This window comes from Eumetopias jubatus, unplaced genomic scaffold (genome assembly GCF_037043125.1).
Source record: "Eumetopias jubatus isolate StellerSeaLion01/CBP00866 unplaced genomic scaffold, mEumJub1_p1.0 scaffold_10, whole genome shotgun sequence".
Classification (NCBI taxonomy): Eukaryota; Metazoa; Chordata; class Mammalia; order Carnivora; family Otariidae; genus Eumetopias; species Eumetopias jubatus.
This window is the reverse complement of record NW_028274816.1, coordinates 124,922,662-124,940,747: the sequence shown is the minus strand read 5'-3', so window position 1 is coordinate 124,940,747 and position 18,086 is coordinate 124,922,662. Positions and strand designations below refer to the sequence as shown.

The 18,086-nt window shown below is 48.2% G+C and overlaps 2 protein-coding genes across 3 annotated transcripts in view; one reads left to right on the top strand and one right to left on the bottom strand.

Moving 5' to 3' along the window:
- Positions 1–2,255: 2,255 nt before the first annotated feature.
- On the bottom strand, positions 2,256–6,520 carry ERAL1 (Era like 12S mitochondrial rRNA chaperone 1). The gene is made up of 10 exons (XM_028109429.1): positions 6,230–6,520; positions 4,968–5,095; positions 4,773–4,850; positions 4,327–4,373; positions 4,109–4,170; positions 3,820–3,932; positions 3,480–3,728; positions 3,190–3,339; positions 2,986–3,066; positions 2,256–2,856 (listed from the first exon to the last, which is right to left on the bottom strand). Exons 1-10 carry the CDS (start codon positions 6,510–6,512, stop codon positions 2,734–2,736), a joined length of 1,314 nt encoding a protein of 437 aa, XP_027965230.1. The 5' UTR covers positions 6,513–6,520; the 3' UTR covers positions 2,256–2,733.
- Positions 6,521–14,598: 8,078 nt separating this feature from the next.
- The window catches only part of FAM222B (family with sequence similarity 222 member B), a 76,036-nt gene continuing 72,548 nt past the window's right edge, over positions 14,599–18,086 (top strand). For both annotated transcript variants that reach the window (XM_088028394.1, XM_028109322.2), the window contains exon 1: positions 14,599–14,710. The gene's annotated coding sequence lies outside the window, so the exon portion shown is untranslated. The remainder of the gene's footprint in view (positions 14,711–18,086) is intronic.

Here is an 18,086-nt window from a genome sequence, read left to right as displayed (position 1 = left end):
ATAACAAAGGAGGGAAGATTGTGCCAGAGGGAAGAGCAGGGCCCCTGGTTGCCTCAGTCGGGGGTCATGGGGTCGAGCCCTGCATTGGGGTCTGCACTCAGCTGGGAGTATGCTTAAGATTCTCTCCCTCGGGAGCCTGGGTGGCTCAGTTGGTTAGGCGACTGCCTTCGGCTCAGGTCATGATCCTGGAGTCCCGGGATCGAGTCCCAGGCTCCCTGCTCAGCAGGGAGTCTACTTCTCCCTCGGACCCTCCCCCCTCTAAGGTGCTCTCTCTCTTACAAAATCTTAGAAAAAAAAAAAAGATTCTCTCCCTCTCCCTCAGCTCCTCCTACCCTGCATCCCCCCCCCCCCCGACCTCATAGGCACACAATCTCTCTCTCTTAGATGAATAAATAAAAAACGAGGAGTGCCTCGGTGGCTCAGTTGGTTAAGCGTCCGCCTTGGGCTCAGGTCATGATCCTGGAGTCCCGGGATCAAGTCCCGCATCGGGCTCCCGGCTCAGCAGGGAGTCTGCTTCTTCCTCTGACCCTCTTCCCTCTCATGCTCTTTCTCACTCTCTCTCTCAAATAAATAAAATCTTAAAAAAATAAAATAAACAGAGCTCCCTCCCCCATTCTGAGAAGTCTCCACACCAGGAATCTTGCCTAGCCCAGAGGCAGAGAACTGAATACTGCAAGGCTCACACTGTAAGTGGCTTGAGCTCTGAACAGGCCCCTACCCATTCTTATGCTGGCTCTCAGAAGAGCCTGAATTCCCCTGCCCTCAAATGACTCGCCAAGGACCCCGTCCCCCCAGGGGAACTTGCCATAGCAGAGGTAGCCTAGGCCTACCCTCCTTGGGCTCAGCATAAACACAGGCAGGGGCCCAGGAACTGAAATTTAAGCCTGAGCTTGCCCCAGGAATCCAGCTGTCAGGACCCTTCCTGCCTTACAGAGTTTCAACTAACAGTTCACCGCCACCACTGCCACCACCATGACTGCCACCACCAGCTGGGCTACAGCCAACAATTAAACCCTGAAGGATGGGGTGAGGCTGTTCCTCCTCCTCCCAGGCCCAGCAGAGAGATGATCAGCTTCACGGGGAAAGGAGTGAAAGACCCTAGTCTTAGCAAGGGCCATAACATTTATGGGAGAAAGGGCCTAGGAGAGAGAGGGGCCAGTGACCCTTGTTCCAAGGAGTCCAACAGGGAAAGGGTTAAGAGGCGGGGCTTTCTAGAACCAGGGGAAAGTGCCCCACCCAGGGGAGGGGCCAGTGGATTAAAAGGCCAGCAGCTTGCGTGGAGAGGCAGGGTCAGGGCCTCCTTACCTATGAAGGCCTCCCCAGTCTGCAGTTCCAGCCGGAGGTAAGTACCCTCTCCTGGGCCTGTCTGTCTGCTTTTTGGTCTGACCAGAGGGAACCTTCTGCCTCACTGTGTGATCTCCAGCTTGTTTAATTCTGACACTGGGTCCCCAAGGAGATCTCAACAGACCCTAGCTCTGCAGGGTTCTCCAGGCCAGGCCCCTTCCCTACCTGACTCGGGCTGCCCTTGACCACAACCATCAAGGAGCTGCTGGCTCAGGAGCTATGGAGTGGGGAGTGGGGAGCTCTGTGTGTCCCGCACTGACCTGTCCTGCTCTGTCCCAGCCCCTGGCCCTCCCTGCCACAGCGCTCTCCAAGCCATGCTCCCTGTGCCTGCTGCAGGGCCCTGGCTGGGATATCATCATATACTGTAAGTTTGCAATGAGATACTACAGTATAGATGATGTACTAGTCCGGGTCCCCACAGCTCTGGAGCCAGATGAGGGCAGGGGATGCTGCAAACCCGCCGGGCTCGCCGCTCAGCCTATCACAGCCTGCTGACCACCGGGACACTTGGGGATGGCGAGGAAACCGTTACCATTACTGAGTTTAGTAATGGTAACGGTTCTCTTGCTGTACCCAGAATACGTGCCAAGAAGAGAGCTCAGGACCCTGGAGCAGACCACTGGAAGGGAGGGAGACTCCAGCTCAGACAATAGGGTCGGGGTGAGGGAATGGGTTCTCTCTTTCTGCTTATAAGAAACAAAGATGAGGGCGCCTGGGTGGCTCAGTCGGTTAAGCGTCTGCCTTTGGCTCAGGTCATGATGCCAGGGTCCTGGGATCGAGCCCCGCGTCAGACTGCCTGCTCAGTGGGGAGTCTGCTTCTCCCTCTGCCCCTCCTCCCACTCGTTCTCTCTCTCTCTCAAATAAATAAATAAAATCTTTAAAAAAAAAAGAAATAAAGATGAGAACCAGTATGCTTGTTTTTTAATTTTATTATCATCCAAGACTGGGGAGACAGATGGAGTGAGCGGCACTATCTCACTTAGGACCCACAGGTTCTTATACGTGGCTTTAAGGTAGAGGAACTGAGTGGATAGGAAAAAGTCCTCTCTGCTAAAACTGGCAACTCAGGGAGGAACTCTGGGTTCGCTGCCAGCCAGAAGTGGGGTGGCATTGTTCCTACCAAAGAGCCAACTTCTAGACCTAAGCAGCTGGGACCCCAGGCAGGGGAATGAGCTGGGAACTGAGCTAAGATAAGTTCCTTCCTCCAACAGACGTGGTCAGGCAGGGGCTAGGCAGACTCAGTAAGGCCAAGCCAGCCGTCAGTCAGTCAGCCAGGCAGGCAGTGCCCACGCCTCTCACCAGTCCCTGTCCTTGGGCAGGGGCCGTCCTGGTCAGTGGGCCTGCCAGCAGCTCTGGCTGAGACACCCTAGGCGAGGCAGCAGAGGGTGGTCACTTGAGAAGCCTCACAGAGAGGCGGAGCCGAACATCGCAGAGGAAGATGTCCATGAGGTGGCGGCCCACCTCCTGTGCAATCTGGGAGATCAAGTGCCCCTTTGGACCAATCAGGATCCTCTGAGGGTGGGGTGAGAGAGAGAGAGAGAGAGAGAGAGAGACACAAGCCTGCTCTCAGGGCTCCCAAGCAGCGGAGGAAGAACCCCTGCCTAATGCCCTGGTTCTTTCTCCAAGCCTAACCCGGCTTACCACATGAGATTCTTTGGGCACCAGAAGCTTCTGTTCGATCACCAGCTCCCCGCTTGGCCCTTCCTCCCACATCACTGTCCTCTGCACAGGGAGACATCATGATTAGTCAGACAGACCCATATCCCTACGTCTCCGGGCCCCAGGTGTTCTGTCTTGGGTGTGTGCATGGTGAAGAGCCCCCAGATTCCTTCATTGTGCCAGCACCTGCTGCACACTATAGGGCATCTCCTGGGGCAGGTGTTCTAGGAGCTTCTCTCGGATGACGTTGGCACAGATCTCCTCAGGCGTCTGGCTAGTGAGGACTCCACTGTGGAATTCCCAGGGTCCTGGCCGGGCCTGTGCCAGGAGGTAATGCTGTGGGTACAGAGCGGGGTAGATGGGCAGCTCAGTCCCAACCAAGACTTACCTACTCATTCTCACTATCAGGAGGGACTCTGAGGCTTGTCTTCACATGGCAGAAATCAGAGGCCAGGCTATGGCCAAGGCTAACTGACCTTTAGTGTTTTCACATCCTCCTGGCTTAGGGCTGACAACATGAAGATCTCCTGGAAGTGGGGCCAGCCAATCCTCTGAGGGCCTCCCACAGACCCTGTTTTTGGGCCCTTAGCTGCTGGGCTAGGGCAAGGAGTGCCAGGCTGTGAGCGAAGGGCCTGCCGCATCTTGAGCTTCTTGCCATTGACCACACCTTCAGTAAGGGCTGCTGTGAGCTCCAGGAGAACAGACTTCTGCTTCAGGCAATCTACCTGGGCATGGAGGACGGGCAGAGGGTGTGTGGTCAGTGAGATGGGCACCATGGAGGAAAGTAGACCCCTTCTTCAGGTAGGTGGTGCTCACCTTGTTCATGACAAGGATGCTAGGGACTTGGGAGAACTGGGTCAGGCACTGGAGCACCTGGGGCCTGAGCTGGTTCCGAGTCCACTTGTCTGAGACATCCACAAGGACCACAACTAGAAGGTGACAGGGTGGGCAGCAGGACAAATATATGACCACTCTCTCCCCACCCCCCCCAAAATGTCCATGATATGGGCTCTGGGCCAACCCCCATCCCCCATCCCCCAAACTACCAGGAACAAGAGGTCATGACCATGTAAATTGGGCTTCAGATTCCCATTATGAGTCTAACCCAGATCAGCAGATTCCATGCTCTTCCATGGATCTTCCAACAAAGAAAGCTCCAGATGGTGCCTGAGGGACAAACTTAGGTCAGGAAGGGTCTTATGACTGGTATACTCCTAATGAGGGATAGGGTATGATAAGGGGGTTTTCCAGCCCCTATGATGGAATCTCCTCACCTTCTCCTCAACACCTTTCCCTCTACAAACCTGTTTCCACAGCTATTACCTTTTCTGTTTAACAGGGCTGATGAGGCCAGGTGTGTCAAGTAGAATCTAAAATCAGGAAAGAGAGATGCCCACCCCCCCAGATGGAACGATTATAACTGGCGAGTGAGAGAAAGGCCACCATTGATGTCAGAAGCCTGCACCCACTCTAGGCCAGGATGACTTTAGATTTTTACCCTCCAGCTGTTTTAATTCTAGATAGGATCCAAGAAAAAGATGATGACTGTAAATACATGGAAGATTAGGAAGGATTTAAGAGGGAAGGAGATCTTTCTGACTAGATGCCAGAGGGGGGAAGTAGAGAGAACTGCACTAGGCCTAACGAAAGAGGAGACCTCCTTCCCTCAGAAAAGTGAATTTAACATTTTCTTCAGGTCTAACTGTAAGGGAGACCCTCTTAAGTTCACCCGCTGTCCAGTTTCCTGGACTTCCTTTGCAGGTACCCACCACCTGGGCCTCTTTCTCTGTGATGACCCCCAGAGCTTGGCAGCGAGTGGTGTGCACCTTCTTGGAGACAGGGAAGACCTGCCAAAAACAAAGAAGTCCCAACTGAGATCCCAGATCACTGCAGGACAATTCATGAAGAAAGAGAAAAAAGTAAGAGATAAGGGAGGCGGGGGGAGTGTCAAGGATGCAGCATACTTTCCGACCCAGCAGCTGGTTGGAGAGTGTTGACTTCCCTGCATTCGGGGCACCCAGGAGGACCACTCGTAGGACCCTGGAGTTCTCAGGCATGTCGGGACGATGGACCAAGAGGAGATCCTGCTCATCTGTGTGTGGGGGCAGGAGGGGAGTGAGAGGTAGTGCAATCTGGATCCCTTGTCAGGTACTCAGTCCTACCCACCCACAAAGGAAGTAGGGAATACAAGATTAGTGGACCAGGTTGAAGCTGAGACCTGGCTTTGAGACTTAGCTTGTCCATTAATTTGTTTATATGATTGTATCAAATTCTCTAACTTCTCTAAGCTCCTCAGTTTTCTCACATGTAAAATGGAGATAGTATTAACAATACCTACTTAAAACCTTCTTTTGACGGGGCACCTGGGTGGCTCAGTTGGTTAAGCGACTGCCTTCGGCTCGAGTCATGATCCTGGAGTCCTGGGATCAAGTCCCGCATCGGGCTCCCTGCTCAGCAGGGAGTCGGCTTCTCCCTCTGACCCTCCCCCCTCATGTGCTCTCTCTCTCTCTCTTTCAAATAAATAAATAAATAAATCTTAAAAAAAAAAACCTTCTTTTGACAATTGGCAATTTTGTAGAAACAATCAACACAATGCCTGGCGGTTACACAATACTCAATTACTGTGTGGAATTGTACCGTGCCTGATAAATATATGTACGTGTGTGAAAGTACAGCTAGGTCAGATAATGCCAGAAATCCCTCCAGCTCGGACAATCTCACCCTACTAAGGGTGTTATGAAGGCTTTACAAGGTTTCTCAGTATTTATAAGTATTAGTTTCTTATAAAACTGCATTACAATGACCAGTTTTTGGGTGCAGTCTCCCTACCAGAGTGTAGTCTAGCTACTTGAAGAACAGAGGGTGCTATTTCCCAGGTGTAACTCAGTCTCTTGACAAGTAGATGGGGCACTTATGGGACCAAGTTTGCTTCCCATCTTGGGGCAGAGAGCCACAATTCGGCCTTGCTTGTGGCCCTTAATCTCTTGCTCTTTCTGAGCGTCTCTGATTGTGACCATAACGGTTCCCTCTGGCTCCCAACTCTTAAAACCTGGTATCTCTTTCCTGTGAGATCCTTCAAGGCTCGCCTCTCTATCGAGGCCTCAAGATCGTTTTCCACAATATAGGAACAATGATGATATCCCCAGAGACTGAGGAGTTTCCCCGACCCGGAACTTTCACTGCTAAAACCGTGACAATCCGGGACAAGCCTATCCGGGCCCTTTACCTCTGTGCATGGACACGCCGGGAGGGTGAGAAGTCAACGAACTGTCTGGCTCAGAGAGTCCAAGGAAGCGGTCCAAGGCTGAGCTCTGCCCATAACGGCGAGAGGCAGAGGCTAGGCGGGGACCAGAGAAAGCGGAGCCCGCGAAACAGGACACGCACCTCCGCTGACAGTCAAAGAGCGAGGAGAGCCGGGCCCCCCACTCCCTCACGGCATCTGGGCCCAACTGCCGGACCCCTAACACCGCCCCAAGAAGCGCAGCCGCGCGCCGGCTGGGGGCAGCCATTACAGCCGCAAGGCACTCCGGGAACTGACCAGGAACTCACCTACGATTGGATAGAGCGGTGGAAAAGCGAGCGAGCAGGAGAAAGCTAGATTGGCCCAGAGTGCGGAGATACACGGGATGTTGGAGGTGTGAAGGAGGGGACGCTGCTCTGGAGACTGACCGAGGCTAAGGAAAAGGAAAATGTGTATTTAGAGTTTGCGTGGACATGATGATCGTTTTGGACTCCCATACACATCCTGTTTTCTTCTTCTCCTGCCAAAGTTTTGTAAAAGGTCCTTCTAGCCCAGGCTTCTGAGAGACTACATCTCCCGTGAGGCCAAGCGGCAGAAATCTTTCTCAGTTTCTGACTTCTCCCAGCTGGGGAAACTGACGCATCTAAGGAGGAAAGGTCGTGAGAGCCAGAACGGGTGCTTTTTGGTTCTGCCTGGTTTCAGGCTTGCAGGTTCTCTCCCAGTATCCCCCTGGCTTGGCCCAGCGGTCCGCAGCGTTCTCCGACAGTCTGCATCATTGTTTCATACGAGCCTCCTGTAGGGAGTACTCCCCGGGTCGGTGTTCCCGAAGAGCTGCCGACCCGATTTCCCAACTATGAACCTCCGTTACTATCTCCTCCCTGAGGCCATTCCTTTCTTTCTTTCTTTCTTTCTTTCTTTTTTTAAGATTTTATTTATTTGAGAGAGAGAGAATGAGAGACAGAGCACAAGAGGGTCAGAGGGAGAAGCCGACTCCCCGCTGAGCAGGGAGCCCGATGCGGGACTCGATCCCAGGACTCCAGGATCATGACCTGAGCCGAAGGCAGTCGCTTAACCAACCGAGCCACCCAGGCGCTCGAGGCCGTTCCTTTCTGAAGAAAAACCAGAGGGTCTGTAAAGGGGAAGACGCTGCGTAGTCACCTACAATCCCCCAGATTGCCTTAGCGGCCTGAGGAACTTGATATAAGTCGTTTTGCGGCCTGAAGCCTTAGTCATTCTTTGAAGCCTCTCAGTCAAACTCTTGAAATTGAGAGAGAAATGTTGCGAGGATTGGAGGGATGGGGATTTATTCATATGCTATGTACAGGCCATGTCCAGGTGCGGGGATACATGAATTAAGAAAATGGGGGAACGCTGGGGTGGCTCAGTCGGTTAAGTGTCTAGACGCCTTCTGGGATCGAGTCCCGCATTGGGCTCTCTGCTCCGTGGGGAGCCTGCTTCTCCCTCTGCCTCTGTCTCTCCTGAATAAATAAATAAAATCTTAAAAACAAACCAAACCAAAAAAAAAGAAAGTGGACAAAAATCTCTTTCACAGGACTTGTGTCCTGGAGGCCATGCGCGCGCGCGCGCGTGTGTGTGAGAGAGAGAGAGAGAGATGAGAGAGAGAGAGATGTTCGTGACCTGACAGGAACAGTTCAGGTAGCACGGTCCAGGTGAAAACCTACATGGATTGAGTTTAAGAGAGAATGAGAGATGGGGCACCAGGCTGGCTCAGTCCGTAGAATATGTGGCACCTGATCTCAGGCTTGTGAGTTTGAGCCCTACCTTGGGTTGGGCATAGAGCTTACTTAAAAAGAGAGAGAGGGGCTCCTGTGTGGCCCAGTCAGTTAAGCGTCTGCCATCGGCTCAGGTCATGATCCTGGGGTCCTGGGATCGAGCCCCCTGTCTTGCTCCCTGCTCAGCGGGGAGCCTCCTTTTCCTTCTCCCTCTGCCTGCTGCTCCCCCTGCTTGTGCTCTCTCTCTCTCTCTGTCAAATAAATAAAATCTTTAAAAAAGAGTGAATGAGAGGAGATGTAATTGAGGGAAGCCAGGAAAAAAAAAAATATGTATATATATATATATCTTTCCAGGGGAGCAGAGCAAAAGGGAGTGGTAACAGAAGAGGAGAAGAGAGGTCGGGTTAAGAAAATATTTTTTCTTTTTAAAGATCAGAGATTTTTGTTTGCTCGTGGCAGTGACCAGGTGGAGAGGAGAAAATTGATGATATAGGACAGAGAGAGCAGAATTGTTGGGAGGATGGTGGGAACCAACTGGCTGGGCTGCTCTTGTGGGAGCGGAGGCTAAGTGTCCAGAGTAGCTCTGAGTGACACAGGATTGACAGAGACTGGCCGCTAAATGCACTGATGGTTTGCAAATGGCGCCAGGCTCTAGTTTTCAGGCTGCCTGCTCTATGAGCAGAGGAAACAACCTTTCTGGAACATGATATTCTGGATGTTTTTTGGGCATATGGGTGCCCAAAGAACAAAATACCACTTAATACAGGGCAGCTGGTAATCAGAAAAATACGAATCTTCTTCCATGGACACTAAGGTGAAATGCCATTTCAACTGTAATTAGGATGAAGGGCAATTTCAGGTTAAATGGTGGTTGAAGAGCTTAATTAAATAAATGCAAAATCACCCAAGGAACACAAACTAAGTACTACAGCATTGGCAACAAATAACACCTTGGGACAATCCCTGGGATGACACAAAAACTTAGAGGAAATGTGTCAAAGTGCTTTGTTAATTCTCTTCTTTCCCCCAGATTTTCCTTCAAGGATATTGTGGGGAAATGCATTTTGTGAGATTAGGAGAGGCTAATCAAATGAAATAGACTGCATGGGTTCATATGTTAACTTGCTACTTATTAGCTGTGCAAGTTTGGACAAGTTATTTCAACTCTCCAAATGTCAGTTTTGTCATCTGTAAAATGAAGAAAATAATAAACACATCTACCTAATATCATGTGTTCATTTGAATCTAGGATTTAGAACAATGGATGATTTAGAACAATGGAGGCTCTCAATAAATGTCCTTATCTTAAAGCTAATTGTTTTAATCTTTCTTTTCTATATAGACAATTTCTCTCTGTATTATATTCCTCTCATCAGCATTTATTTTAAAAATGCTTGATCTCGGGATGCCTGGGTAGCTCAGTAGGTTAAGTGTATGCCTTCGGCTCAGGTCATGATCCCAGGGTCCTGGAATTGAGCCCCGCCTCTGGCTCCCTGCTCAGTGGGGAGTCTGCTTCTCTCTCTCCCTCTGCCCCTCCACGCCCCCCCTTCGTACTCTCTCTCTCTCTTTTTAAAGATTTTATTTATTTGTCAGAGAGCGAGAGCACAAGCAGGGGGAGCGGCAGGCAGAGGGAGAAGCAGGGTCCCCGCTGGGCAAGGAGCCCAATGTGGGACTCGATCCCAGAACCCTGGGATCAGGACCTGAGCTGAAGGCAGATGTTTAACTGACTGAGCCACCCAGGCGTCCCTTAAATAAATAAAATCTTAAAAAAAAAAAAAAAAGATGCTTAGGGGCATCAGTTAAGCATTAGACCCTTGATTTCGGCTCAAGTCATGATAATGGTGTACTGGGATTGAGCCCCGCCTTGGGCTCCGTGCTCAGCTCATAGTCTGCTTGAATTTCTCTCCCTCTGTCCCTCCTGCTTGCGTGCTCTCTCTCTCAAATAAATAAATCTTTTTAAAAATTAAAAGAAAATGCTTAATCTCTTCCATTTGAAAAGCAAAAATCCAAAACTTCCCTGATCTGGAAGTCCTTTTCCAATTGGGTGTCACTGTATGTTCCTCACTAAAATAGTAGTGAAGATGGTGGAGAGACAGAGATGGGTTCTAGAGATTAAAGGGATAAAAATGGAAGGATGTGATTAAAACTCTTCAAAGGCTTTTTCTGACAGCTAGATTAACCCAATGTCCTTGAGCCCTGCTTCTACTCCCAAGGCTTCCAGCACACTTTCTTTCCATCTCTCTCTTAAAAAAAAAAAAAAAAAAAAAGACTTTGTTGTGTGTGTGAGAGAGAAAGCGAGCACAAGCAGGGGGAGTGACAGGCAGAGGGAGAAGCAGACTCCCTGCTGCGTAAGGAGCCCAATGTGGGACTTGATCCCAGGACCCTGAGCCAAAAGCAGATGCCTGACCAACTGAGCCACCCAGACATCCCTCTTTCCATCTCTTGAATATGCCAAGCTCACTTCTGCCTCAAGGCCTTTATATCTGCTACTCCTGCCTTCTATGTTCTTCTAGATTTGGTTTCTGCTCCCTATTCAGGTATCAACTTAAATATCATTTCCTCACAGCATTTATCACTACCTGCAATGATCCTATTGCAGTGCCTGAAATGCTATAGGAGCATCATCAAGAGTCTTCACAGTCTTACCAAGCCCTCATGGCCTCCATCTGAACAAGTCACTCCCTTGCTTCACTGCCCTGAGAATAAAGTATAAACTAATGTGGCCCTGGCTTACTTTGCCAGACTCATCTCTCTTTGTTTGTTTGTTTTTAGTTTATTCATCTATTTTTAGTAATCTCTACACGCAACATGGAGCTCTTTGGACTGAGCCAGCCAGACGCCTCCACTAGTCTCATCTCTTGTCATTCCTCTTTTTCAGCTTAACTGAATTTTTTTCAGTCTCCCAGTTGCCCGCTATTCTTTCTCACTTCCAGGTATCTCCTTCGGTCGTTCCTTCCATGACTGATTAACTTCTCTCTGAGGACCCTTTATTCCCCCTCCTATGATAAGGCAGTTTATAATATATGATTGAGCACAAAGATTATTGAGCCAGATATACTGTGTTGATTTTCAGCTCCATTATTTACTGCGTGACCAGGACAAGCAACTTCTCTCTCCTTCAATTTCTTTATAAAATAGGGATAGGGTTGTCGTGATGATTAAAAGAACTGGTATGTATAAAGGACTTAGAACAGTTCTTGACACATAGTAAATGTTATTCAAGTGTTTGTTGTTATTATTATATGTCCCTTACTAGACTGTAAGTTCTATGAGGACAAAGATAATATATATTGTTCACTGCTGTATCTCCTATACCTACAACAGTGTCTAACACATAATGGGTACTCAATAAATATTTGCTCATTGAATGAATAAATGATATTTCTATAGATAGATTGGCTCTACCTTTGTGGTGTCAACATGGTGCAGCATCTCCAGGATTTTACATCTCCTCACATCCAGTTTTAGTCAGAAAGAGCCAACAGATTTCCCCTGAAGGAAAGTTCACCATGTGCATTTAGGCTCTGACTGGGTTACACGCCTATTCCTGACAATCACTGTAGCTTAGAGAATGTTACGTGCTGAATCACTTGGGTCTGGGTTATGTGCTCCATGCCTGGGGTGACCTCATCCAAATCACAGGGTCTGAAAATGGAGTAGAGGTAGTTCTCAGAATGATTATCATTGGATATAATGATACTTGGCAGAAAAAAAAAAATCTGCTATTCTGCCCTTGGTAAGAAATTCAAGTAGGTTGGTTTGCCTGGCTGGCTCAGTTGGGAGAGCATAGGACTCTTGATCTTAGGGTTGTGAGTTTGAGCCCCACATTGGGTGTAAAGATTACTTAAAAATAAACAAACCAACAAACAAACAAATAAATAAGCTTAAAAATAAATCTATATAGGGCGCCTGGGTGGCTCAGTTGGTTAAATGACTGCCTTCGGCTCAGGTCATGATCCTGGAGTCCCGGGATCGAGTCCCACATCAGGCTCTCTGCTCAGCAGGGAGTCTGCTTCTCCCTCTGACCCTCTTCCCTCTCGTGCTCTCTATCTCTCATTCTCTCTCTCTCAGATAAATAAATAAAATCTTAAAAAAAATAAATCTATATAAAAAGAGAAATTCAAGTAGGGAAATGCTTCAGGAGACCCTTATGGTTCAAATATAACGAGATATGCTGTTGGGGCACCTAGCTGGCTCGGTTAGAGGAATGTGCAACTCTTGATCTTGGGGTTGTGAGTTCGAGTCCTACACTGGGTATAGAGATTCCTTAAATAAATAAATAAACTTAAAAAAAAAAAAGAAAGTATGTCATCATCATGTAGATTCCAGCAGAGGACTTCATGTGGTGGTAGAATTAGGAAAATATGGTTCCCAGAAGCTTCAGGGTCAGCTTTGACCTTTTTTTTTTTACACATCCATTTATCAGAACATAGTGTCAATATTAGTTCTTCCTCCTTTCTCTGTGGTGCTAAATGTGCTCTTGTTCCAAAGGGTAATACTTTTGCAACTAATGACAACTCTCCCAAGTCAGGAGCTAGCTTCTGGTTTTGGTCCTGGGCCCCACCACCCTACTCTGTCAGCAGTTGTATTTTACTCTATATATGTAAAGAGGTGGGGGGCAGTTCAGACATGAGGCATGCACTTTTGGGTAGATTTGCTTCTCTAGGGACTGAATTATGCTAATCTATATACTGTTTTTCCACAGCGACATATAGCTGTCTACATAAAAGTCACATGCATCTGATGAGTAAAATATCCTCAGGTTCCTAGGTGCTACAGGGTCTAACCCTTCATTTCTTAGGGACTTGAGAATTCCATTATATGCATTTTTAAAAAGATTTCTTTTTTTAAACTTTAAAAAAAATATTATTTATTTGACACAGAGAGAGCACAAGCAGGGGGAGCGGCAGACAGAGGGAGAAGCAGACTCCGCTGAGCAGGGAGCCCGATGTGGGACTTGATTCCAGGACCCTGGGATCATGACTGGAGCCAAAGGCAGATGCTTAACCAACTGAGCCACCCAGCACCCCAAATTTATTTCTTTTAGAGAGAGAGAGAAAGAGAGAGGAGAACGAGCAGGAGGAGCAGAGGGAGAGGGAAGAGAATCTCAAGCTGACTCTGCTGAGCGTGAAGCCCCATGTGGGGCTCGATCTCACAATCCTGAGCTCACCACCTGAGCCAAAACCAAGAGTCAGATGCTTAATTGACTGTACTACCCTGGCGCCCCTATATGCATTTTTTAAAAAGATTTTTATTTATTTATTTATTTGACAGAAAGAGACACATCTAGAGAGGGAACACAAGCAGGGGGAGTGGTAGAGGGAGAGGGAGAAGCAGGCTTCCCACTGAGCAAAGAGCCCGATGCGGGGCTTGATCCCAGGACCCCGGGATCATGACCTGAGCCGAAGGCAGACGCTTAACAACTGAGCCACCCAGGTGCCCCTGCATTTTTAATTAGTAATTTGTAATTAGTAATGTTAGTGACACTCCATTTTCAGCATTCTCAAACTTTACTGTAGAGCTTATTCTTGCTTCTTTCCAAAATGAGGGAAAAATTTCCTTAGTCTTAGATTAGGAATTGAAACATTCATATCAGATCCTGGGATCAGGAGTAGTTTTTCTTTCTCTAGAAGTACAAAGAATTTAACACCTTTCACAGAAAGAATAGAACTGCTCCCCCCCCTTCTCCTCCTTGATTTTCTTTTGCCTTACATTATATTTTGTCCCTATCTCTCCAAACTCTGAACTGTAGAGTTCAGAACTGGGCTGGAGATGGAATGGGGGTCATGGTAATAAGGAGAGTTTAGCCCTGTGTCTCTTCTTCCCTTCTACTTAAGTGCACTGCCCTCAGCTGTCAAGTCTGTACTGGATTTCCAAGACTCAATTAAGTCTAGTCTTTTGTTTGCCTATGCCAAGGCCGCACAATGGTCTAGGAACTGATGGTTGGGTCTCCATGGGCTAAAGGTCTAGTTTTTGTTAACCAGTTTGCACAAGGGCCAGGCTTCATAGCGAGAGCTGGAAAGTAGGGGACTATTAGCCTGCAAGTCCCTCGATGGCACATGAGATGCCTAGAACATTTTTGTCCAGTAAACAGTATGCGCTTGATAAACAGACTGAACTCAGCAGTGTCCCAAAGAAGTTTAAGTGCAATCACCGCCTTGACAAGATCCTCGGGGCTTCTGAGCACCTCCTGGCCAGTAGTGTATTCTGGGATGTCAAAGTTGCCTCTTACACAATTAGCCGCAATGCATTCTAGATGTGACCGTCTTCTTGAAAGAAATCTCAAGTTCATTATCAGTCACCTCAGAGCATCTGCACTCAGGCCTTCAAGAATAAGTAGGATCCAGAATCTTGAAAGTGTCATTATGTCTATGGCTCCTTATGGGCATCGTGGTCCAAGGGTTTAGTAAACTAGACAAGGTAATCCAGAGGCCTTGGACCTGGGGTCAGCCGCGAAAGCCTGTAAGCCTAACCACTCCTCCAAGCCAGCGGCCATGTCCACCCGCGATCGGGAGGTCCAGGGCATCAGGCACTGAAGAAGACGCCTCGGCGCGGCCTGCGCAGGCGCGGGCGTCCGTAGAGGGCCCCGGCACTCCAGGTTGCGCAGGCGCATGAGCGGCTCCCGGCGAGTCCCGACGGCGGCGGCGGCTACTGAGGGGCCGGGGCGTGGAGCAGTGGTGGCGGCGGCGGGCGGCAACGGAGCAGCCATGAGGGCCGGGCCCAGTCACCGACAGTGAGTGATGGTGGAAGAGGGGTGGGCCGCGGGAGAGAAGAGGGGTGGCCCGGTGGAAGGATACCTCGACCTGGGGGGGGGCTCTGTCGGAGGCGAAGGGGCGTGGGGGAGGGACAGTTTGAGGTGATGATGGGATAATTTGGGGCATAGGTGGCCGGATCGCCCGCGCCAGGGCTGGACAGCTTGGCGGAGGGAAGGAGCTCACGGCAGGGGCAGTGTCCCGCGCTTCCCGGTTTGTCATCGTCCCTTCCCCCAGGAGCTTTTGGTCGCCTCTCCCTTTCCGCTTCTTTCAGAGAATGGTCGCGGGGGGGAGGGTGGTGGAGGATGAAAGCCCTGCTGGAGCTGAAGAAGCTAACTCTGATCCAGGCAGGGAAGGGCCGGTCGCCCCGGAGTCATGGGCTTTTCTGGGCGGAGGCCGGGTGTCAGGAGCCCTCTGTTTAAAGCTGGGAGGGATCTAGGGAAAAAAGCTAGGGCTTAGGGTCTGACAGGTTTCCGAAACCACGTCCACCATTGATAAAGCTGATAGATAACCTTGGGCAGGTCCCGCTTAACCTTTCTGAACCTCTGAAAGATGCAGTGCTTCAGTGGGCTATTGGAAGCATCATGTATGTGATTGAGATTGCTGATGAAAACTGTAAATTGTAGGTACTATGCCGATGGTATTATATCACCAACAATATTACTGGATTTTCGACCTTACGTTATTAGTAGAATGATTGATTTCTTTGTCAAGGCGAAGCATATTGTTTGTAAAACCTCGGTAGGCACATATGTGCGTTCTACGTAGGCACGGTAGATCATGTGCAAAAATACCAGTTTGTGATGTGACTAATTAGCCATCAGACTGGTGTAGGAAAAATACCATGCTCTTGGGCATTTTTACAAATGGTGTGTAGCTCCTACTCAAGAGGAAGGAAATAGAGAATGGAGGGCCAATCTGTTAAATGCTTTCAGAACATAGCTCACTTACGTTCCTTGTAACACAGTTCGTACTAATGTGCTTTATTATAACTCGAGAAAACTAGTTTGAAACAAGCTGGGAGGGCTGCACAATGAGGGATGTGCAAATACAATTTGTTATTTTTAAATTGTAAAAAAGTTTTCTTTTGCAAGGGCGTTTCTGGTTGCCCTAGGGCCCTGTCTCTATTTTGGAGGTCAGATAAGCATATAGCAGCTTTTCAGCTCCAGTTTTTGTTACCCTGCCTGTGGAACCTCCAGGGTGGAGTGTCTCTCAGAGAAAGACAGAAGCAGCTGTGCAAGAGCCCAAGAGGTGGCTGGTTCTTTTCTGAGAGGCTGAAGGAGCACTCCTGAGGCTTTGTTGTTCTTGTTGTTATTTAGGGTAGACAAAGCAGAGGACAGAGTTAAACCGTGTGCTTCTAGAGAGAAAATGGCTTTCTAGCCACAGCTTTTGAAAGAGGTGAAACTTCTTTCAAAAGGACAGAAGGAGACAGATGCTTCAGCTTTGCTGGCTATGAAGATTGAAAGCTTGAAATGGCGAGGCCTTTTGGAAATTAGTGAGTGGTTTGTCTTTCATCTGAGCAAAGGTAGGGAGTGGCTGTACTAGATCCTTGAAGATTCACAGATAAGAACAGTGAATTATTTTATAGGAATGGGGGAAATGAATCCTAGTTGTCTTTAACTTCTCCATCTGGTAAAACGTGTTTTACCTCTCTTTCCTGGAAATGCACAGTGATACATTATTTTTAATTTTTTGCTCTAGTTCCTTGGCTCTCCCAGTAAGTATCCATAACACCAATTATTCTTTTTTTTTTTTTTTGAGGGTAGTTTTAAAAAGAAAGAACTTGTTACTCCAGTCATAGGTCATTTACAGAATACAAATTTATTCTCTTTTGACTTCCACACAGAAGATGAAGTAGAGGTATAAAATGTTAGAGCTGGCCTAGCTGTCCTATTTTATTTTAATAATTGGGCATTTATTTTTGATTTTGGTAATGTATTCTTCCCTCTACTGGAAATTTCCATTGGTTCAGACAGGTCCATAACGCAGTCTGTGTTGTTAAAATGATAGAGGTTTGTTCAGCTGTGATGAGAATTTCCTGTCCTTCTCTCTATTCTTTTTCCTATTTGTGGTTATTTTTATGTAGTAGATGACTTATCAAATGGAGAGTCTTCCCCTGGGGGAGAGAAAGGGCATGGTCAGTGCTTGATTACCTGTTGTGTGAGCAGTCTGTCTAAAGTGGGGATGTAAGGGGTGCCTGGGTGGCACAGTCTGATAAGGGTCTGACTCTTGGTTTCAGCTCAGGTCATGATCTCAGGGTCCTAAGGTCGAACCCTGCACTGCGCTCAGCGGGGAGTTTGCTTGGGATGCTTTCTCTCCCTCTCCCCTTCCTGCTTGTGCTTGTGCGCTCTCTCTCAAATAAATAGATAAATCCTTGTTTCTTTATTTTTTTTTAAAGATTTTATTTATTTGACAGAGAGTGAGAGAGCACAAGCAGGGGGAGCAGCAGAGGGAGAGGGAGAAGCAGGCCCCCCCGCTGAGCAAGGAGCCCGATGTGGGGCTCGATCCCAGGACCCTGTGATCATGACCTGAGCCGAAGGCAGAAACTTAACCGACTGAGCCACCCAGGCACTCCATTCTGATAAAATTAAAAAATTTTTTTTTAAGATTTTTATTTATTCACTTGAGAGAGAGAGTGTGACAGAAGGAGAGGGAGAAGCCAACTCCCTGCGGAACAGGGAGCCTGATGTGAGACTCGATCCTGGCACCCTGGGATCATGACCTGAGCCAAAGGCAGACACTTAACTGGCTGAGCCATCTAGGTGCCCCCAAATTAAAAATTTTTAAAAAGCATCTCATGCCTCAGGGGAAAACTTTATTTATTTGTTTGTTTGTTTCCTTGTTTATTTATTTAGTAGGCTCCACACCCAGCACGGAGCCTAACTCAGGGCTTGATCAAGTGTTGGATCCTTAATCAACTGAGCTACGCAGGTGCCCCAGGGGAAAACTTTTTAAAACAGTCTATTTAAAAACAAAATTATGGTGCTAAAAAATAAAAACAAAATTACGGTGTTTTTACCTCTCTCTCTTTTTTACTTTGAATATCTGCTTGTGAACAGAATCTTTGTTCCTTTAGAGCCCTTTTGATCTTGTCACCCATTCCCTTTTTTTTTTTTTTAAAGAGTTTATTTATTTATTTGAGAGAGAGAGAATGAGAGACAGAGAGCACGAGAGGGAAGAGGGTCAGAGGGAGAAGCAGACTCCCCGCTGAGCAGGGAGCCCGATGTGGGACTCGATCCCAGGAACCTGGGATCATGACCTGAGCCGAAGGCAGACGCTTAACGACTGAGCCACCCAGGCGCCCACAAAGGTTTTTTTTTGTTTGTTTTTTGTCAGTTGTTTGGTTCTTGATAGAGC

What these genes read in the sequence shown, in the direction of transcription:
- ERAL1 (XM_028109429.1), bottom strand. Translation starts at nt 6,512, where the DNA reads ATGGCTGCCCCCAGCCGGCGCGCGGCTGCGCTTCTTGGGGCGGTGTTA. An exon ending in CGGCGTGTCCATGCACAGAG is followed by an intron (nt 5,096 to 6,229) that starts GTAAAGGGCCCG and finishes CCCCACACACAG; the next exon opens with ATGAGCAGGATCTCCTCTTG. An exon ending in AGCCCTGTTAAACAGAAAAG is followed by an intron (nt 4,171 to 4,326) that starts GTAATAGCTGTG and finishes TTTGTCCCTCAG; the next exon opens with GCACCATCTGGAGCTTTCTT.